General features: G+C 32.0%; 1 protein-coding gene and 2 long non-coding RNA genes across 5 annotated transcripts; 1 reads left to right on the top strand and 2 right to left on the bottom strand.

Annotated features, from left to right (window-relative positions):
• The first annotated feature begins 554 nt into the window (after nt 1–554).
• LOC140873569 (uncharacterized) lies at nt 555–4,451 on the top strand. 2 transcript variants are annotated; one of them, XR_012148077.1, is made up of 3 exons: nt 555–713; nt 808–899; nt 4,185–4,451. It is a non-coding gene; the product is annotated as an uncharacterized lncRNA (long non-coding RNA). The 2 variants fall into 2 exon arrangements; XR_012148076.1 differs by lacking the exon at nt 4,185–4,451 and adding an exon at nt 3,956–4,178.
• A 7,505-nt stretch (nt 4,452–11,956) lies between these two features.
• Nucleotides 11,957–18,343, bottom strand: LOC140873568 (type I inositol polyphosphate 5-phosphatase 12-like). 2 transcript variants are annotated; one of them, XM_073276739.1, is made up of 12 exons: nt 17,662–18,343; nt 16,886–17,240; nt 16,276–16,528; nt 15,294–16,101; nt 14,943–15,067; nt 14,727–14,811; nt 13,816–13,981; nt 13,673–13,713; nt 13,299–13,566; nt 13,078–13,201; nt 12,609–12,969; nt 11,957–12,432 (listed from the first exon to the last, which is right to left on the bottom strand). In XM_073276739.1, exons 1-12 carry the CDS (start codon nt 18,148–18,150, stop codon nt 12,109–12,111), a joined length of 3,399 nt encoding a protein of 1,132 aa, XP_073132840.1. In that variant the 5' UTR covers nt 18,151–18,343; the 3' UTR covers nt 11,957–12,108. The 2 variants fall into 2 exon arrangements, with proteins under 2 accessions (XP_073132840.1, XP_073132839.1); XM_073276738.1 differs by having other exon boundaries at nt 13,673–13,981.
• Nucleotides 18,344–19,775: 1,432 nt separating this feature from the next.
• LOC140873570 (uncharacterized) lies at nt 19,776–22,045 on the bottom strand. The gene is made up of 2 exons (XR_012148078.1): nt 21,845–22,045; nt 19,776–20,078 (listed from the first exon to the last, which is right to left on the bottom strand). It is a non-coding gene; the product is annotated as an uncharacterized lncRNA (long non-coding RNA).
• Between the last annotated feature and the right edge of the window lie 809 nt (nt 22,046–22,854).

Raw genomic sequence — 22,854 nt, forward strand, 5'->3', positions numbered from 1 at the left:
TCTTCTATTGATCAACTTGTTTATGCACTTACCAAGCCGTTATCCAGCACCCACCTACGCAACTTAATTTTCAAGATTGGCGTTTCTTCAAAACCTTCATCTTGAGGAGGCCTGTTAGTTATTATTTTGTCAATATATCTTCAGGCATATTCTTAGAGATTTGTTTGTATTTTGTCCTTGTATAACCTAGCATTATCCTTGTATATCTATGTTTGTTCTAAGTGTTTATTTAGGCCTAACTATTATTGATAAGATCTCATTACTTTGTATATATACTTTTTATTTTGATCAATAAAATCATTCATTCACAAAATATTATACATATGGCTTGTGTGATGAGAAGCAGAGCTTATTCAAATAAATTTTTATAAAATCTAAATTTTCAAGATATTTCTTACTATCTCTTACTATATTATTAAAGCTGAGGGCCACATAAAAATTTTTGGTCCGTTGGTATGGCTATCCAATAATATTCTTTTTCAAAAAAACAGCATTTTCTTTTTTTAAAAAAAAAATCCCTTTCTCTCTCACAGCGTTGGGTAAACAAAAGAAAACTGTCGTCTCCAGTTCTCACACAACGTGGAAACTGTCCCTGTTTTTCTCTTCTCCAAAGAAGTCGATCAAATTTTCTTCCTCTCACAAATGTCTCGACTTCCACACTTCACGTATCTCTTCCAAAAATTTTCCACAAAAGCGAGATTGCAAATAAACCAGTTACGACTTACGACACTGGATGAACCATTTGGTTTGAATTCATAAGTCTCTCTTTCTCTATGTTGATTATCTCACACTCAAATTATATTGTAGGTTATATACAATAGAAAATTGACCAGAGTAGAGGTTTGAATTTCTTAGAATGAGTTCTGTCAAAGAGGTTTGCCGAAGTGTTCCATCATTATGTAAGTATTTCGAGTTTCCCTTTATTTTGTGATTGTGACCTACAATAGGTGGTTTTATTTTTGCAATGAGGGTAATGCTTTTTTTTTAAGTAATGTGTTCAATTAGTGGCTCTTATTTTTCAAATGCAAGAGAGGATTGTTACACTTTATTTTTTAAAAGAAATCACTCATTAACTGTTTGAAGGAATGCTTCAAAGAGAAGAATATATTACTATATTACTATCACTATTACTATTCTATAAAGGCCGAGAACACCTTAGAACCTCTTCGAATACTTGGTATGACCCAAAATATATGCAACCCACGTTCATATAACCTTGATGCAATCATGGATATTATCTGGGTTTGCGTTTCTACTTGATTTTGTTAATGATCTTGATATTGAAGTGGTACTAAAAATCATTCATATTTTGCTACATTTTTTTACCGTGTTTTCATGTTCAAAAAAATATTTTATTGGCAATATTACAACCACTACAGGCCAAGATAGCAAAAACTAAATCAACCCGATCATCGTCGTGTAAGAAACCTGTTCTTCATATTTTTCAATCCATTGTTTCATTAATTAATTTCACTAAACCACAGTCAGTTTATTTTTTTGCACTCTCAAAAAACTTAATCTGTTTATTGTCAAGTTTTAGTTTTATAAATGAATTTTAGTTTTATTTTAAAGTTTTAATTTTTCATTAAACCGGATTTTAACGAATCATCACTTCCATTTGTAATTTCAGTTTCCATTATTTTACTTTGAGGATTTTGGTACTTACCATAAAATGGATGGTGAATGTTTTCGATGATTTGTGATTTTATTATCAAGTTATAATTTATTAGTCGTGCTGTTAAGAATGTATAATGTTCTAATATAAATTATTATCATTAGCTTTGCAATTATGTGAAGCAATGTATTGTCACGTGTTTGTAATCAATGTATTATTCCATTCTATCACTTTATAATTGAAAGTATGCCGTCTTTTATTATTTTATGTTAGAATTTGGGTTCTGACGATATTTTTTATTGTCAAATACTTCAGTTTGTGTTTTGGAATGGTTGTAATGCTTTCTTTCAAATATTTGTGTGCTTTGGGTCTTACAGCTATATATATTTCAGTTGGTGTTGATGCGTAATCCTTATTTTTTACATTTTTTTTTGGTTCACTACTAAATCTATTGATATCCACCTAATGCGTTCATTTCTGTTGGGTTTGATTTGAATTTGATGGATATGTTTATCTATTGCTTTCTATCTAAATTCAAGTAAATAGACTGATCTTCTCACCTGAATTTAGGTATTGTTTGCAACCTCTAAAAATAAGTGATTATGGAGATTCTCTTTACAAATTTGTGAAGAAAATCTCCATAATCACTTATTTTTAGAGGTTGCAAACACTCTCTTAGTTTCCTCCATATGATTGTAATAACGAGGTGATGAAGCTATAGTTAGGATTTGAATTTTTTTTCCCTTTTTTTGAATTTGGGTTTCTTTTAGTTGAATGTACTGCGTATGAGCGCAAAATTGTTATTTTTCATATATTTTGAAGGCTTTTTCTACCTTAGCATTTTTACATGCATGGAACTCGCAACTATATATTTTTGTACCGATGCAAAAGTTTTCATTTATGTCTGCATGAGGATCTCAAATAAACTGTTTTGCTACGTTAGATGACATACAAAATTTTATTCCGAATTTATCTTTGTAGTCACTTATCTTTTACTATCCTATTAAAGATGTGCATGGCAAAAAACCTGTGTTGGTACGTTGGTGTGTCATATTTTTTATTTATAATTTTATTTTATCTGCCACGTCAGAAATCCATCCATCCATCCTTCAATTGCCCATTCCCACATTCTCAAACTCCTCCAATACCCCATTCAAATCGTGGCTTTCAATCGAAAACCCTTTCAACACTTCAACTGCTCCCATACTCTCTTATCTTCTTCTTCAAAATCGTCCAAAACCGAGAACTTCCACCGAATAATCCAATTGATTATATTATTTTATGGGTTTTTTTCCAAGTGGATTATGTTATTCGATGGGTTTTTTTTCAGATTTACTGATTCAATTCCTACAATCTGTCAACAACTATCATTTTATTTCAGGACTTTTAAATATTTACTTGAATGATTCCACTCTGGTGAGGATTTTATTATTTTTCAATTTGAATTTGATGATATTCATTCAAGAAGTTTATGAGAAGATAATTATTTTAAATTTAGTTGCATGTTTACTGTATTTGTGGTCAAGTCTAATATTTGTTTCCATTCTGATAGAAATTATTCTGTTCTCAAAACAAAATCCAAGAAATGCAGCCACTTTTGATGGGTTTGATGGATATGTTTCCTTTTTTTTAGAAATGGCTTCATGTCGACGACCACTACCGTGATTACTTTCACTATCATTACAGTGCTTATTTTTCTTATCAAATGAGCCAATTTATTCAAAATCTCTTTTCTCCACTCCAATGCAATCAATTTTGTCATATATGTCATTCTATTGCTTATATTATTTTGTCATTTATCTTAAGTTAGTACACAATTCACATCGATTCACTTTTGGAATGTGTTGTTTCAATTAAATTATGATTCTATATTGTCATATGATGATTAATATTCAATATTTACTTTTCTCGATTTATTCATCGACTAAACAAAAATGTTTCATGTTTGTGGGAGGGAATTAGTGATTCTAATTTTTAATATATTTACCATCGACTCTTATTTTCATCCTTTAGTTTGCTGATGTATTTCATTATATATTGATAATTTTTTTCTTTTGTACAAATTGGTTTGGTAGTATCTGATATTGTAGCACTTAATGAGTGGGTTATTCTCTTTCAGTTATGTATCACTCTTACATGGTTGTAAGAGTGATTATGAAAGTTTCGACAAACGGCGCAAAAAAAAACTGACTGGCGGATATAAGAGCATTTTAGTAGCAATCCACCTTTTAAAAGTCGTCATTATATTCTTTTGATATTGTTTCGTTTTATTCTTTCCATTTCAATTTATGTTCTATCTATTTCAGCATCTCTATGTTATTAGCTTATTGCTATTTGCAGATGCAACAATGGCATGGTGAATATATCTGAGGAGTTTGAATAATTATTTAAAATATTCAGAAGCAAGTTGAGTCAGTTTCAAGATTGTTTTTCCTTTTGTTTCTTTGGCTCTATGCTGAATTATTTTGTACTCTCTTTTAAGTATAATTTTTTTCTATTACTGGGAGTTATGAAACCAATGACATGCAATTATCCGAATACCAATTGTAGTATTTTATTAATTTGGCAGACCGGAAGTATATTTTATTATTCACCAGATGCAACATCCAGAGTCATTCTTGCAGAACATGTGGATAGCAAATTCGTCTAGATGGGATGCTCTTTCTAAATATCCAAGTCTTAGGATTATTTATTTTCATAAGGCACATTATATGTCTATCACTATATCATTTTATTCACGTCTTTGTTTGATTTTGCTCTGTTTGAAATTTATGGATTGCATTTTAGTACAAAGCGAACAGATTTAGAAATTATGTAATTGGATATCAAAATTGGATATTTATATATTATATTAGACACACTCTCAACGTGTGTGTATTGATGCCTTGGTGGTTGAAGCAAGCAATGACTCATTGATGATGCGATTACACTTTAACTCAAACTTACATTATGTGTATTTTGGACAATTCATATTTGAGTCTATAAAATCATGTCGATGTGATTAATAATATATCGTAATTATGTTTTCTAAATTTTATGATTGTTATCAACATTTGAAGGACAATAGTAATGCATAATTATTCCAATATATGTTTTTTTTAATAATATTTCATGCATTTGCCCTTCATATCAACAACTATGTAATTTGATCAACTGTGATGCGATATAATTATTCTCTTACATCTTCAATCTTAGCATAAAATTAAATCATATAACACACATGGTTACTCATGTTACGTTCAATATTCATGTACAAACATCGCACACGCATCGCGTGTGCCTCGGTCGCTAGTATATATATATATATATATATGTTAACGCACAAAAACCAGAGTTTGACCAATACAAGTCGAAATGCCAAAAAAAGGAACTCAGCCGACAAATTTTGCAAATTTCCCTTGAACTGCCAAACAGGGACGGAGCCACCCCAAAGGCTGGGGTGGGCTCCGGCCCGGGCTTGTTTTTTGTTTATGTTAATATATATATATAGGTGTTTTAAAAAATAATAATTGGGCTTCAGCCTTCAGCCCTACATAAATGTAGTTTTGAGTTTTTTTTTTTTTGGTATCTCATTTGATTTTTAGCCCAATAAAATACAAATTCATATCAGAAAACAACATCCAATCAAAATCCATCAGTTGTTTTTCGATTTTTTCAAGGTATTTAATGTTTATGCCGATTTGTGTTAATTTGTATCCATATAATTTAAATTTGTATTTATTTGTTTAATTTGTATCGATTTTTTCGGTTTAATTTGTGTTGATTTGAATCTATTTTTCCAAGCCTAATTTGTGTTAATATGTATCGATTTTTCCAAGTTATTAAAGTTTCTGACAAACACATGACCGAACACATCTTTTAAATTAAACGTTAATTCCTATTTTCTATAACATCAATCTTCTTGATCCTAGATTTAAAAATTGAGACATTAAAATAAAATACATTAATGTATTATGGAAATTAAAATGGTTCAATTTTGTATATGTCTTTCATGTCATATTATTTGGAGAGACGGAGAAGGAATACTTAAAAGATTTGTGCTAGGCAAGTGTATGTTTATTTGTTTGAGTAAATAAATTCAATTCTTTATTTGTGGTATATATATATATATATATATATATATATAATTTGTGCTAGGCAAGTGTATGTTTATTTGTTTGAGTAAATAAATTCAATTCTTTATTTGTGGGATATATCTATTACCTATATAAATATACAAGTTTGAATTGTGAATTTTTTTTAACACCCTCATTATTTTAATTACCTATATAAATAAATATACAATTTATTAATTATTTGGTTTTAATTGTCAATTTATAATTTTGTCCACGTTATTTCATTTAATAATTAAAATTTTTGTCATTTTCAAGGTTTTTTAAAGTCTTGCATTTATTTATATATTAGTCAATTTATTTATTCAATGTAGATTAATTTTTAATATTTAATTCATATCATTTTTTGTGTCCATTTTTTTATCCAAGGTAAATTAATTGTTAATATTTAATTCATGTCCTAAATCTTTATTTTGACATTTTTGATAATGAATTTACAATTTTGTCCTCATTATTCAATTTAATAATTAATATTTTTGTCATTTCCAAGGGTTTTTAAAGCTTCTCATGTTATTTTATAGATTAGTAAATTTATTTATTCAAGTTAGATTAATTGTTAATATTTAATTCATATCCTTTTTGTGTGTCCATTTATTTATTCAATGTAAATTAATTATTAATATTTAATTCATGTTCTAAATCTATATTGTCACACTCATGGAAACAAAAAGTAATTATTGAAAGCTACCTAATTTTTGCTCTATAAATTTAAAAAATATTAATTTTTTGGACTTATTTCAACTTTATCGTCATAGTTACGTTTTTAATTTACTATAATTTTTAACGTAATATTTTGATTATTAAAATTTTAAAAAAATTAAAAAAAATTAAATCAAACCATTAAATATCACTATTGTGTTCAAGACAAGTGAAATCATGTCATAAGTCGATGTTCTATTTCATTTATATAGAAAATGTACTCACATTCTTTATTCAATCATTCATTTATTTTTTTTAGATTTGGTCATCTAACTAGACTTTATGATATTTCAGTTTTTAGGAAGAGATATTATAAAACAAATGGTGACGACTAATTGTGTAATATTTATGAAATTTTAGGGACTAAAAATGTAATCAACAACATCAATATTTTCTTATCCAAGTTAAAAAAAAAAATATATACTTATTTCGTCCTACTAATTTAGGTTTGTGTGTATTTTCACATATATATTAAGAAACTATTTGGAAAAATAAATTTCTCATTTTGCCCCTTATTTAGTGAAATTTTAATAAAATAAAATAATTATACATTTTATGAATTTAATAGGGATAAATTGGTAAAAGATTAGTACAAATGATATTTAATATGAAAACTATACTATATAATTGAGAAAGATAGCAAGATATAGAGAGTATGATTATAACTAAATTTCATGTTGATGTTTGTACTACAGTATAATACTTGGCTAATATAATCAATTAATGTTAATACTTATGAAATCGTAAAAATTTGCGTGACAAAAAGTAAAAAAACACTACACTCAAATCGATTTTTATATCAGACAAATTATTCTTATATGTAAGTTACTTAAATCCTTGAAATATTGAGTATAAAAAATTTTAACTTGTTTAAAATATGATTGTTCATCCTCTAAAAAAAAATATTTTTCTTCACATTTTTTTATCTGCTCATATTTTTTTCAAATAATATATTTAACATACTATTCTTAGAAATTATAAATTAATTATTACACTCCGATCCATATATAAATATTTTTTATGACATGTAAAACAACATGTACTTTATATGTATATCAAATTAAAAACAACTCGATTGAATTACTATTGAAGAAAATTAAGCAGAAAACATATTAATGTCTTATCAAGGCATTGTCGTATAAAATAATGGTTGAAAAACTAGAGGTAATGAGATTAGACGACATAAAATTATTCTCTTCATATACTTAATTAGAGGTTCGAGAAATATCAATATAATATATCTAGACTATAAACTATGTTATTAGCGATAACAATAAAAAAATTAAAAATAATTTATTTTTATACTTATAATCTCGAATAGGAAGAAAAAAAGATAATTTAAAATAATGTCACCAGTTCCACTAAAGCTAATACTGTAAGAGTTTTTTGAACAAAATATTACAAGATTTGAACAAATAAAAGTATAAAGAAAAGTTTGGATTGGCTGTTGCACATTATATGAATTTGATTTCTGAAAAAAGATATTTACCACATATTAATATGTTAGATTTTTTAAAACAAGAGTTTGATGAACTTATGAAAAAATATGTATATATATATATCATTAATTAAATAATTATTTGTATAATTGAATTAAATACTCTTATTATATACTTGTATATACTATAACACACAGAGTTTATATTATAAAAATACTATTTTTATTTCTATATTTTTTGTTAGGATATTGATTATTTTTTATACTAAATTATTATCTAATGTATATTTAAATTTGATTATCGTATCCAAACAAATAAATTTATTCAATAAACTGGAAAAATATACGTAAGAAAAATTTGAATATATTATTATGTATGACCAAGATGATTGCGAATCAAAGCAAGTCAAACTACAACAATTGTCTTATGATTATCATGGTTTACCAGAGAAAAAATAATACATGATTTATATTTACTTTATTAATAGAATATCAAAATTCATTTCCAAATAAAACTTTTAAATAAAGGAAAAATAGTTTTTTTTTGTTCACTAACTTATTTACTTTTAGGACATGGTCCACTAAGTTTTCAAAGTTTATTTTTGGTACGCTAAATTTTAATTCTCAGCAATTATTGATCTAATTGATAACGTGATACTGGAAAATACTGATTTGTAATAAAAAGCTACTGACATGACGTAAAAATGTTGAGATCGAAAATTGTTGAATTATCAAATATCACGTCTAACAATTGGACTAACAATAGTAAAAAATTAAATTTTAGTGCACCAAAACCAAATTTGACAACTCAATAGACTAAAACTCAAATTTGGACAAGTTAATGAATCAAAAAGGGATAATAGCCAAAATAGTCCTGTAAGTTTTTTAGTTTTGTGATTTGGTCTTGTAAGTATTCAATTTTGGGTTTTAGTCCCGTATGTTAAGTTATGCTTTAATTTGGTTTTTAGTCCTTTTTCATTTAAGTAATGTTTTTATAACCGTACCGGTGATCGAACTTGTCTAACTTAAAAAAAATGGTCCAACCGATTAGACCGTTTTAACTGTACGATCGGACCAAAAAATCGTTTATATAATATAATATAATTAATAATATATTTCAAATTACAAAAACCTAAAAAATGTATATAAACAAAAAATATATATATTTACCTAAACTAAATAACTATATAAATATATTCAAAATATTAGTTATTTATATATTTTTTTAAAAATAAATTAATTAATTAAAGACTCTAATATTAATAAAATAATATTCTTAACGAAATAAAAAGTGCAAATTGCTCAAAAATCCTCAATGCAAACATGTTTTGCTCTGTATTCCCTAGCCACTTTTTTGTACCACAATTTTTGTTAATTTGTACCACATCTTGTATGGTTTTGTACCACATATTGTATTATTTTGTACCATATTTTATGACTAGGGACCCCAAAGCAAAATATGTTTGCATTTGGGGATTTTTGAGAAAATTGCCAAAATAAAAATTCCAAATAATCATGTATATATATATATAATAAAATATTAAATTAAGGTTTTAAAATAAAAAAAACTAATTTTTTTTAAAAATCGAAAAATTGGTTTTTCGGTTTTCCGATTTTTGGTGGGTTCTTGACCGGTTCAACCGTTAAAATGGTTTTTGAGAGTGTTTCGGACCAGAACAGTGACCGGTTCCCGGTCGAACCGGCCAGTCCGATCTGGTTTTGAAAACATGAAATTTAAGTGTAGGGGTGGGCGCGGGTTGGGTTTCGTCGGGTCGGGTACCCGAAATGTCGGGTAGTCATTTTGACTACCCGAACCTGATCCGAAAAAATCCGATATTTTTTCGGGTAAGGTCGGGTACCCGACTGCAGGTACCCGTTTTTTTTTTTTTTTTCAAATTCGATGAATGTAAAAATTAAAAGCAATCCATATATTTGTGGTTTTGAGCTACTTCTACCCTCAGATATTTACTTATTTTTCACAAGTTTTGAAAAAAAAAATCTCAACTCTATCAAACAATTAAATAATCGAAATTTATGAAAAATAATCATCATTTCTCAAGTGATTATGTATACACAATTCAAGAAAAACGAACGACCATTTTAGTTGAGAGCAATAGAATGAAAATAGAGAGAATATGTGCTCGAATAATACATACTAATATATAATGAATTTTTTTAAAAAAAATTGTTGGGTTTTGTCGGGTACCCGAACCCGATCGGGTAGTAATTATACTACCCGACACCAACCCACCCGAACCCGATTTTTAAAAAAAGTAAACGACCCGATCGGGTCGGGTACCCGACCCCAAACGCCCACCCCTATTTAAGTGTTGATGTCACAACAGACACATCATCATTTCTCAATGTCACATAAGCATTTTTAGCTTCCATGTCAGCATTTTCTGACGCCACGTCAACACTCTATAAGAAAGGGCTAAAAACCAAAATATAACTTAACTTATAGGACCCAAATCCAAAATTAAATACTTACAAGACCAAAACACAAAATGGGCAAAATTACATGATTATTTTGACTATATTCCCAATCAAAAAATCATTTCTCTAAAATAAATTACTATTTTTACTTAAAAATCAACATAAGTGAAATTGTCATTTAACATAATTATTCATGACACTTGAGATTTTGTACGTATTGTTTAAAATATTAATTGAGTCGTATTGTTACCATCAACTATAAATTTTGTTAGTGCGAGAAGCGTTCGGTCATACAATTAATATCGGAGTCAAGGTCATGGTTTCGTTTCACATTGATTGAAAACACAATAATGGATAAGATGATTGTTTGGGTGCAATAATTGTCCTTCTCCTGGATTGAACAATTGAAACATGTGTTTGCTTGTACTGTTGTACGATTTAAAAGATTTGAGTTGCACAGTTACTATCAACTATAGCTTTTAATAACAGACAAATCACTTGATCCTACAGTTTTGTAACAAATATATATATATATATATATATATATATATATATATATATTACGCTTTTCAATAAATATACAACATATGTTATTGCTTTAAAGTTGTCAGTTAAAAAATAAATTAAACTCAAAGTATAAACATATAATATCATTACAAAAAAAAAACGTTGATCAAGAACCGACAAATATCACAAAAAAAAAATAAAAATTAAAAGACGTATTATTCTCGCTTCACCTGCTAATTGGATATTGAATCATAGTGACTAAAGTTTAAACTTGCCAATAAAAAATATAACACGTGATTTTAATAAAGATAAACATTTGAAATTTGATAACTTTGGTCTCAATCAAATAAAATTGTAATTACGTGCAACACACGTACATTTTTCTAGTATATATATATATGAGTTCTTTTATGGTGCCCAACACTATATGCCCACTTCATGTCCACCATGTACAATAGGTGAGTTGACCGGTACAATAGGTGAGTTGACTTGTACATGGTGGGCATGAAGTGGGCGTATAGTATTGGGCACCATAAAAGAACTCATATATATATATATATATATTATATATATATAATGCTTGGACTTTATTGGGATTATATTTTTATTTTTGTATTTATTTGTGTTTTTTGTAATCTTAACAATGAAATTTCTTAAAATTTCTCATCGAAACAAGATAGAAGAAGAGTTTTTGACATATTTTATTATTCTCTACATTAAAAGAAGAGTTTTTGACATATTCTATTATTCTCTACATTAAAAGAGAATTTACTGCAAATATCGAAACTGATTCAACACTTGATGAGTTTTATTCTATGAAAAACTTTAGGGGCACATCTTCAGTAGTTTTAGTTTCAATACTTGATGAGTTTTATTCTATGAAAAACTTTAGGGGCACATCTTCAGTAGTTTTATCTTGTTCGGTGATATTAAGTCAAATTTTATAGTTAAAGTTAAATGTGTAAGTGCTCTTTGATTATAAAATAATATTTTACTATATTTTAATTTTTAAATATTTAATTTATCATCATCAGTCATCCAAGGGTTGATAAATTTTATGGCTATGCCCACTGTTGCCAAATGACATTTTTGAATCGATAATTGGATTAACAGTACACAAAACTTATTGTCCTAGTTTTCACATGCACGATCAATGGAAGGCTTTAGCATACCATATAAAAAGATGTACACAAAGATATTGAATATTTTGTCTTTGTCTTGGCAAAAATGGCAATGAATAACTATGTACTTGGTAATAAAAAGTAAAATGAAGACCAAAACTATCTAAAAAAGATCTAGACCTACGGGTACCCGATCTCGGCATGTTTTGGAGCGTTTTTTTGGTTGGAGCTTGGTCCATGTCTTGAGGAAGCATTGGCCTTTTTGTCGGGATTAACCGAATTTCCAGAGAAGCAATGTCGTACATGCACTCGATGTATTTTTGTATCACTTGAACAGCTGCCAGTTACGTTTACCAGCAAAATCACTTCCTTGTCTCTGGTGTCTTCAGACCACCAGCTCTGTGGGATGCCGTCCACAAACTCCTCCAACGTGTGGAATTCTTCGTGATGTATCGATATCTCCACGACTTGATCTGGCTTTATCATGCCAGCTCCGGGCGTCACCTAAATAATTTTGTACACAGACAAGGGTATGGTGACATCATGATTCTCAAAGATTGATCTAGTTAGCCTAGGATCCTGGATTTTATCATGTGGTCGGGCGAAATTCTATTTTGATGAAAATGTATGTATATTGCATAAAATATATGAATTTAATTGTACAAAATTTAAGAGATTACCTCGAGCCAAAGTGGGAAACCATAAGAAGCTCGTGGGCGGAAATCCGACGGGACCTCATCCTCTTTGATGCTGGATTGACCTTCGCAGACGATGTGAAAAAACACCATGTCTTCACCACTTTTATTGGTGATTTTCAAATTGAATGTATCTTGGTTCTGCAGCACAATTTGGTTTGTACTGACAGCCGTTTCTGGAACAAACCGTTGTGCTTCAAGGCTAGATCTGATTGCTTCGTTGGATTCGAGTATTTTTCCGAATTCCTGTCTCCTTATTGATCTATTGACATGAGCAATGTCTACATTCAACTTGCAACGTACCGGTTTATGATCACTCTCAGTCACGTCCATACGTGCATCGTACCTTTTCGAAAAAGATCAAGAAATAGACAAAGTTTAACAAATATATAAATTAATAAATAAATAGAAGGAAGGAAGGAAGGTAATTATAATTAAAATTCATGCAACCCACAATAGTATGGAAGCAGTGACAGGACATTCCAGACTGCATTCTTGTCCTGGAGCAGCTCTGCTATCTCGATATAGGATTCTATCACACCAAGCTGGGATTCGTTTTTTCTCACCCGAATCATAGCCTGTGAATCAGAAAGGTTCAATGAAGATTAAAATTAATAGCAAAATTCATGAAAACCGGCTGTAAAAGACCCAAATAATTCTTGGAAATGTGTATACCTCCCAAACCAGGTTTTCCTCTTTCGAACTTGTAAGTTGGAGGAAATCTGATAAGAGCCTCGTGCATTCCTTGAAACACTCTACCGGCTTTCATCTCAGCTCGAAGCTGGTCTTTCTCTCGCAGCCAATCAAAGCTTCTTTGGGAAACAAAGTCTCTTGCTTCGTCGTAAGATATTCCGAAAAGGCGATAGTTAAAATCACCACAAAATATGAACATATCAGCTTCAGCAAGATCAGGTTTTCCCTCGTCAGGATTAACTGTTGCGACCTATTGTTATCATTAAAAATAATCAACAAAGAATAAATACAACTGCGGAAAAATAGAAAAGAAAAGATCAACAAAAAGTATTCTGAAGATAATCCTTTGTGCGTACGTTAGGACCACGAAGCATTTGAGCAGCAGATGAGACACCAGCTGCAACAGAGACGGTCCACGGCAAGCCAAAAGAATAAAGCAGCCAGAATAAATATGTAGAGAAGACAATACAGCAAGACAAAAACAGGATTCGCAGCATACCAGCAGCATTGCTTAGGAGATTTGAAGACCGCGTGAAAGTCATTGTTCGAAATATATGATCAAAATCAGCATTGCGACGATTAACTGCTTCCAAATGTGCAGCAAAGTGACAATTTGCAAAACATATGATCCTATCAAATACTCTCAACCTTAAACCAACACCTCCCTGCATGTCAGATTTATCATCAGCATATCAAACACGTCCACAAAACATCTATCGATGTCTATATGATTAACTAGGTACGATAATCTTATGGATTTTTCATCTCTTTGATACGTCACCGATAGAGTTCACAAAAAGAAGATTCTTTTATTTAATTATTTACGAGGAATTAGAATTTATAATTGATTTCGTACATTTTATTATTCGAACATATGAAAGCAATCTGAAGTTTTACTGAAAAGCTTCGGAACCTTTATTATGTAATTAGATTAATAATATAGATGAAAACATTTCAGACTGTATAATTAAGATTAACAATGCACACATCATATGTACCATGTATCTGCTATGTATATTATGAAAGAGCTCCACAGATGTTTTTTTCTCTCTCTTGTGTTGCTAACCAAAATAGCTTTACTTTTTTTTAAAAAAAAATTATCTACATGGGTCACGATTCATATTTCAATATTCAAATTTATGACCTGATTTTTACTTAATTTTTTTTTTTTCCAAATTTTGATTCATCTGATAGTATTAATACATTTGACAACAGTAAGGGGTGTAAATACCAAATTATCAAATTCAAGTAGATAAAGCTGTTGTTGCAGATGCTCAAACATAAAATGACGTCTCTGCATCTAGAAGAAATCTTAGGGAGATGAGAATACTAATGCAATTTAACCACAAAAATATTTTTAGTTCTACTTGTGATCATTTTAAAATGTTGAAAGAGTAAACGGTACGGTACCTTGTTACCAATTGCGCGGCCTAATCCACATGCTACCGCTGCAACATCCAGGTCCCCGACATGAGTTCTGAGTGTTTTTCTCACCCTGAGAACGAAAAGAGTGCTGATCAGAATTACACACTGTAATGTTGTCGAAAATTTTGAAAAATCTTTTCTTTAGAAAATCGGCAAGTGCTTTTTAGGCACAGACAATAATTCACAAGATAAAAATTGTACCAGATTGCTATTAGCAAGCCAGCCAACTGCCTAGACCCAACACGTTCAAATGTTGACCCTTCATCTAAAGCCTTTCCGATGTGGTCTTGCCACCATTGCCCAATTGAACTGCCTTCAAGTCCTACCTAAAATATAGATAGTAATTAGAGAGAATTGAAAAATAAAATCATTAGAATGAATCTGCTTCTTCGTCATCAAGATCACACAATAATTCATAAGAAAAATAAATGATGAAATGCATATAACATTTTCAAAGCTTAGGTATTCAAGTTTTTTATTGTTTGCCTTCTCCTCAAGATTTAGACATTTTGTGTGTGTGTGTGTGTATAAAACATCCCATTAATGACTTACAGTTTCTTTTGCCGCTGACATTGCAAGGAAACCTGCACCCATTTCCACTTCTTGCAGCCCAACAACTACAATACCAACATCAGAAACTGCAGAACCTAACCATGACATAAGAGCATCATGAGAGGCTCTTCCTTGGCCGACATTCCACGTGCCAACTAGAATCCTAATATTCTCAAGTCTTGTATACAGGTTTTCTCTTGCAGCTAATTCTGGACGTAAAATATTATCAATCTGTGCTGGAGATGAGATATTCCATCCGCGTATACCCCCATGAGTTGCCAAGCTATAAACATAACCATTTCCTACGACTAATTTTATGACTGGCCCATTATGTGCAACCCAACTGGCAATTAAATTTCCTTCAAGATCCAATACCTGGACCATGCCACTTACATAACCAACCCATATCCTTCCCCCATGAGTGCAAAAGCAAAGAACACCACAGGGATGATGAGTAAAATCTTGTAAACGATTGCCATTTCCATCCCACTGGATCAACAAGCCATTTGAACATCCAGTCCAAATCATTCCATCCGCTGTAAGAACTATTGCTTCTGTTTTTTTAGTGTCTTCAGCAAAAGCCCCTGCTCCTTTTGTTGCAACACGGCGAACAGCATCTGCAGCACCCATTATAGCATTACGTGACCGCTGCAAAAACCCTTGGGATTTCTCCTTTTTAGACTTGGAGACAAACTTAACATTCATCTCATCTTCGACTGTCTGGTCTTGGGTTGATGACATGTCAGCACGATTCTCAATTTGACCCTCTATGTTAAATACCTTTAGAAGTTCTCTTGTACGAGCATCCCTATGATTCACCAAACATATATCACATGAATAACAATTTTCTGTGCACAAAAGGAAATATAATTTTTCTATTATATTGTGATGAGTTAATATTAAAGCAGAGACTCAAGCACTTGATTTTTTCAACAAGTCAGACATAACAAAGCATGCAATTCCTTTTCGTAATTGAATATACCATAGGGAGAAAGATAATGATCCAGCAGCCCAGACTTTGGCTCTGACATAGTCCGATAACAAGCACTTCACATCTGAGGAAGAAATATTACACACACCATTCACTGTGACTTGACTTCTGAGGTCAATGAATGATCTTTCGACCAACAATGCAGCCATATGTCTTTCCTCCAACGATAAAGAGAGAGATTTTTCAATGGATTTCCATGGCCAGAACTTTATAACACCACCTTCTGACCCTGACCATACATCACCTGGAACCAAAACAAAATAAGTTAACCACCACCATAACAAAGATATGCCAAGATTGTTAAAGATTAACGAATTAAGCAGTATAGGTGCATTTTAAATTTCGTTTGCCTTAAAATGCACCATGCATCAACCTTGTGGAAATCTAATTAATCATATAGACATATGTTTCAAACTAATTTCAAGTTCTGTGTGAAGCAATATGTCAACACAAGGAATTTCACAAACAATTTTTTAAGTAAATAAGGAAATTACATTCACACACATGATAGAGAATGAGAGATGATTCAAAATATCATTTCCCATGCACTAAAAATTGTACAATGGGATAAAGAAAACATTTTTCTAGAGATATGATTTACCATAAGAAGAAATCACCATGGAGAGAACAGGTCCTCGATGTGCCTGCCAAGATAGACCTTCTTTGAAAGCTGTCTCTTCAGAGAAATTCTGTTCCATTTTCCAAGACCTAATTTTACCATCTTTATGCCCACTCCAAACCAACTTGCTCCCATGATCAACCATCAAGCACATTGTCGGTGATGTGTTTGCTGATTCATAAAATGGAGCAGCGTCCTCATCGCCTCTCCGTGCCCTGCCCCCTGTCCCGATTCCAGGCTTGTATGCGTCAGAATAGTTCCATACTCTGATGCCTGATTCTTGACCAGCCCACAATTGTGTTTCTGTACTAGCAATTGCTCTTAAAAACTTCCCAACCTGTAAGACATCAACCACTTTTGAAGGATTAAGTGTCCGTGGACGATTCTTCAAATACTGACACACACCAGATGACGTTGGTCCATACAGAAGTACCTTTAACACAAATCTTAAACCATCTACATGTTGCTTTGTTTTGGGAAGTGGTATTGTTATAATTAAATTTTCAGTACTTGTTCAAAAGTTTGAAAGGTATAGTAGCTTTGAACGTGTAGATATTATGACGGGATCTAGAATATGTAAAAAAGAGGAACCCACAAGAATTCTTTATGAGGACTTTTACGAAGATAAATCCAAACTTAATTACCATAAGCAACATTAATTTTGGAGTTAGGAATAGCACTGTCTATACAGTCAATGCATAGAAGAAAGAATATTACAAATTATATATTTCAAACATGAAAGAATCCTACGTACGTACCTGAGTTTCTCTGAGGGGGTGTGGCCTGAGTTCCAAACATGTCGGGCGGGAAGGGTGCACAGCCGCCCTGTTAGGCGCCTTGAATACTCCCACGTCTCCACCACTCCCCAGAAACTCCGGCAGCGGCTGCTGTGGCAGCCTCTGGCCTTCATCACACGCGCCGCCATCCCTGGACGCAATTCCTTCAATTCTCTGGCTCATACCAATATAATCCACGCTCACAGCAGTGGTGGAATACGGATAAAACTCATCTTCATCAGAAGAATTGGAGTTGCCGTCATTATAAGCATTGTTGTTACTGGTGGTGTGGTTGATCATAATCTGATTCTCATCGAGACTGTGCTTGCGGATCTGGTGGTGGCGGTGCTTGTTGTGGGTTCCGGTGTTGGTTCTCAGCTGATGGCTGTAGGAGTGGGCTTTCCGGTGCGGCGGCGCAAGTGACAGCTCCTCCAAAGCGATCTTGTCATCTTCCTCTAAACGTTCGTCCATTTCCGGAGATGGGTTTGCTGTCGGGGTGATTTTCTCCGTCACAAAAACTTGATCATCAATTCGGATCCAGAAAAATGTGAGAGCGGGAGTGAATGCGGAGAAAAGGTCCAAATGTGGAGAGTTTGTGGGGTGGCAGTCCGAGAATTAAACGGCGCAAGATTCTGGTAATGTACGGACAACAATATTTTCATTTTCCAACGTGTGCCAGATAGATTTAGATCATAAGGAGATATTTCTTTATTGTTTATATATATAAATAAAAGTTTTATCCATGCACTCATTGTGACCACCTTATTTGAGTATCGGTTGAGATAATGTCACGTACATTCAATAGATAGACGTCACGTCATCTCAATTGGTGTTCATATGTGTCTACGGTACTAAGTGTTCATTGTATCAAACTAATATTATATATTAATATATATATATATATACTAGCAGAAAAAATACACGCATTGCATTTGTGATATAATATATAAATTTCATATTTTGTTTAAGTGTATATATATTATTTTTAAATTCATTTGATTTAATTATAATAATCTACAAAATGATTCAGATATAATCATATTTTTTTTATAACTATAAACTAAATGAGATATATAATAGTTATAATATAACCATTAGCGAGAAGAAAAATGGTTTATTCTTGGAATCCATAGATAGAAAATACATAAATGGTTTTTCCGTTGACACATTATATTGAACAGTTAGTTTACAAATGAAAAACAGAACAAACAAAAATTTTGATACAAAATCTATCGCGCACTGAAATAATAAGCTTTGACATTGATAATAGAAACTTATATTAACAATATAATATCTCTTTTGTTAGAAGAACAAAAAAAACATGATTTCTTGGTAAAATTCATAAAAGAGAAATCTCTGGGAAATAATTATGACCATATTGTTTGGTTCCATCGTTGAAGTTTCACAACTTCAAAGTTGGTAAAGTTAAAAATATTTCAGAAAAATACTACATTTGGAATCTTGATTCAAACAAATGATAAAGATAACTCTCCAAAAGAAACAGTGAATGTCTCATTAGATTTAACTATCCTACCAATAATCATGATAAATGTTTCGATTAAGATAAAAAAGGAAATTGGTTGTCATGTACTTGCATTCAAATTTAACTAAGGAAATAAAAGTTCTTACCTATATGAAACTCCACTTGAACAGCAAATCAAACGAATAAATATGATTTTGGTCCAGATTTGGTGGGTTTAATAGCAGAGAAATTTCATCTTTCGATCCTAAATGAATTGAAGAGGCCAGTACGTGAGGGAAGTGTGCTAGAGAAGAAATTATTTGGAAGAGGAGATGAAACGACCCTAACCTCTAAGCTTTAATTAAATAATAAAGAAAGTACTGATTTTTAAAAAATTTGTCATGACTTGTTTGAAAAGTAAACAAGCCATCCTTTCCCGACCAGCAGTTCAAATAAAAGAAAGAAACGACGACTAAAGGTCTCAAATGCGATAATCACAAACATGCAAGCACGAAGTAACCACCTCCGGGTTACAACATAAAGTAAACCAAGAAATAAACTTCAACATAAGCTCAAATGCGCTAATTATAAACATGCAATGACTGAGTAACCACCTCCGGGTTACAACATAAAGTAAACCAAGAAATAAACTTCAACATAAGCTCAAATGCGCTAATCATAAACATGCAATGACTGAGTAACCACCTCCGGGTTACAACATAAAGTAAACCAAGAAATAAACTTCAACATAAGCACAGGGAAACACATTCTGGCTAAAGACCTCAAATACTTCAACTTTCAAACACTTTAATACATATCAGAGTTAGTATGCGGAAAACTTAAACATGCAACAGCGACGGTCATTGGGCTTCGCACTACCAGTGGCCTCAACCCAGTGGATCCTGCCCCTCCGTCGCCTCAACATAAAACTCATCACCTGCAATCAAACAAGCGTAGTGAGTCTAAAGACTCAACAAGCATAAACAATTGAATATCAAGGTTTAAAAATACATGATGCTTTACTCAAACTATGATACTTAGTATACTTTGAACTTTAACTGAAAATATGCATGAAACTAGAAGGTATAATAACATGCACTGATAAACTCACGCTATGGGAGACTTTCAACTTTCATAACTTTCAACTGAACCTCATGCATTACTGACTGACATAAACGTAAGACGAGTCAACCGTTACTTTGAAACTTTAACTTTTCTTTTCTTTTCTTTTCCTTTTTCCTCTAGAAATTAGATCCTTGAATTGTGACCCTCTGTTTCGATCATCATCATGGCTGCAGTGCACTATGCCGGCAAGACGACGAGATTTTTCCCGACGAACTTAACCCCTCTATGGCAAGGAGACCGAGATTTCTCCCGATCCCACATTGCCCCTCTGTTGGCAAGAGCATCGAGATTTCTCCCGACCCCACATTGCCCTTCATGGGTAGGGTAAACAAGATGTCTCCTGCTCCCTCCCTAAACCTCTATAACTTTTGGTAAGTAGACCGAGGCATCCCCCGACCTAGCAATACCCCTCTTTGTCACAACCAAATCACCTCTTTCAAAAACATTTTTCTTTCCTTTCTTTTCTTTCTTTATGACTCGACTCACACTCTTTAGCATGCAAGATATGAAAAGACTTTCTTTAAACTTTGCTTTACTCAAGAATAAGACATGCACGCGAATATGCAACTTTAGAGAAATGAGACTCAACTCAATAATAATATGGATGCAAGGTGGGTGAGTGGCTGCCCCTAGGTGCTAACCCAACCTTAACTCAAATCCTCACATTCAAAGTCAAAGCCCGAGCAATTGCACCGAAAATCTCTTAACTCTAGCACCCCTTGACCAAAACCAAATCTGCTCGAACCCACACTCTCCAAAAAAAACTACCAACTAACCAATGGACCAATTTGAAACTTCATTTGAAAGCTCAAGCAAAAAGACCAAAAACAAAAATTGGACAGCCCACTTTTGTCCTAAAATTCTGCACCGACACCTTAACTTCAAAAATCCATATCTTATTGAAAAATTAACCGAAACGAGCCCATTTTATACCGACATGACCACAACATCATGAACTTGACCTAGGACAAGCCCTAACCACGCCCAGACCTCGGCCAAATCCTCCCATGCCCCGGAACAGTAACTGCCCTGCTCAAGGAGGTTACTCTAAACTTCACTTCTACCCCAATGTTTCAATCCCAAGCCCTTTTTCCTTTACTCTACCCCATACCAATCCATCAAACACCATTATAGACATGACTTAGGACTTTTCACAACCACCTAGGCAGCCCCTTACCACACTCCAACTCCACAATACAAAAACATCCAATTTATGCACCAAAATGCCTCCAACTTTTGAGCAAACAATGCAACCCTTTGAAAATCAACAAAATGCTTCACTTCAAATACCACTCTAACCTCATGAAAAATTTGAAAATCAATAGGGCATAACTTCTGAAATTTTTGAAATCAACATATGCCATCAAAACTCCTCATGCCTTCAATCATAAATCATCATGCAACTCTTAAAAATTTATAGCACTACAATTTTCAAAAATTTCACATGAACCCTACTGAAAATGGACATAAATTCGAACCTCACGTGCATCAAATAACAAGCATTTCGAAATTATAAAAGAATTTAGGAGCAAGATCATAAATAGCTTGAATGAGAGCCCAAAGAAAGCTTATACTTGCCTTCCAGCTAAAATACCAGAAATTTCGAAATCAAAGGGAGGAGTGGGCTGGAACTTCAAGCTAGGACCAAGCAAAGACTCCTAAGATGGTGCTCCGGTGGTGGCGGCGGTCGGAAGCGGCGGCGGCGGCGGCTAGAAGGTGAAGGAGGAGAAACCGATTTGGGGAGGGGAAATGGGAATGAATGAGAGAGTGAAGGGGCGGCTAAGGCTCTCCTTTAGGGGCTAGGGTTTGTGTTATAATTTAAATTTTAATATGTGTATATGTGTGTAGTGTGTACATGTGTGTGTATGTATAGATGTAAGTAATTAAAAGTAGGTGGGAGTGCTTTTAAAAGTACAACTTTAAATTACTACAACTTTTGTCTACTAACTTACACTAATAAAATTTCTAAGTTTAAAAACCCCTAATCAAAAGTATTAAATTGGGTTTTACTAATCTGGGTTTATGAAAATTCTTACTTTCGAAAAAGTCAAAGAATAAGCCCAATATTGCAATACTAAGGAAAATGATTTCTGATACCCGAAAATTTCTAACTTTTGAATCCCCTCCTAAATTTTTCCTCCTTCCTTTCTACTAAACTTTTTAAAATAAACTCTTGGAATTTACCGCCGAAATCCACCATCGCCGGATACAGGAACCGAAAATCACTGTCTCAAAAATCTCAATAATAAATAACTTAAAATATTTGAGCAACTTGAACTTTAAAGGAAATTTAAACAATTAATTCTAAGCACTTAAAATCATAAATAAATATTTATAAAAAGAATTTTAGGCACTATCTTAGGAATTAAAATCAACACTTTAAATATTCTGATGTCACGGCAATAAATGGAATATTTAAATAATAGCAGAGCGATTAAAATAATTTAAACAAACTAGACGAACGTTTAAAAGTAATTTAAATAAATACACGAGCAGAAATAAAAACCTTAAAATGATTTGGACAGATAAAATATTTTAAATAAAATAAGATAAGCATTAAAATAATTTAAAATAACTAACCACTAAAT

The sequence above is a fragment of the Henckelia pumila genome, unplaced genomic scaffold (genome assembly GCF_033568475.1).
Source record: "Henckelia pumila isolate YLH828 unplaced genomic scaffold, ASM3356847v2 CTG_652:::fragment_2:::debris, whole genome shotgun sequence".
In the NCBI taxonomy this organism is placed as follows: domain Eukaryota; kingdom Viridiplantae; phylum Streptophyta; class Magnoliopsida; order Lamiales; family Gesneriaceae; genus Henckelia; species Henckelia pumila.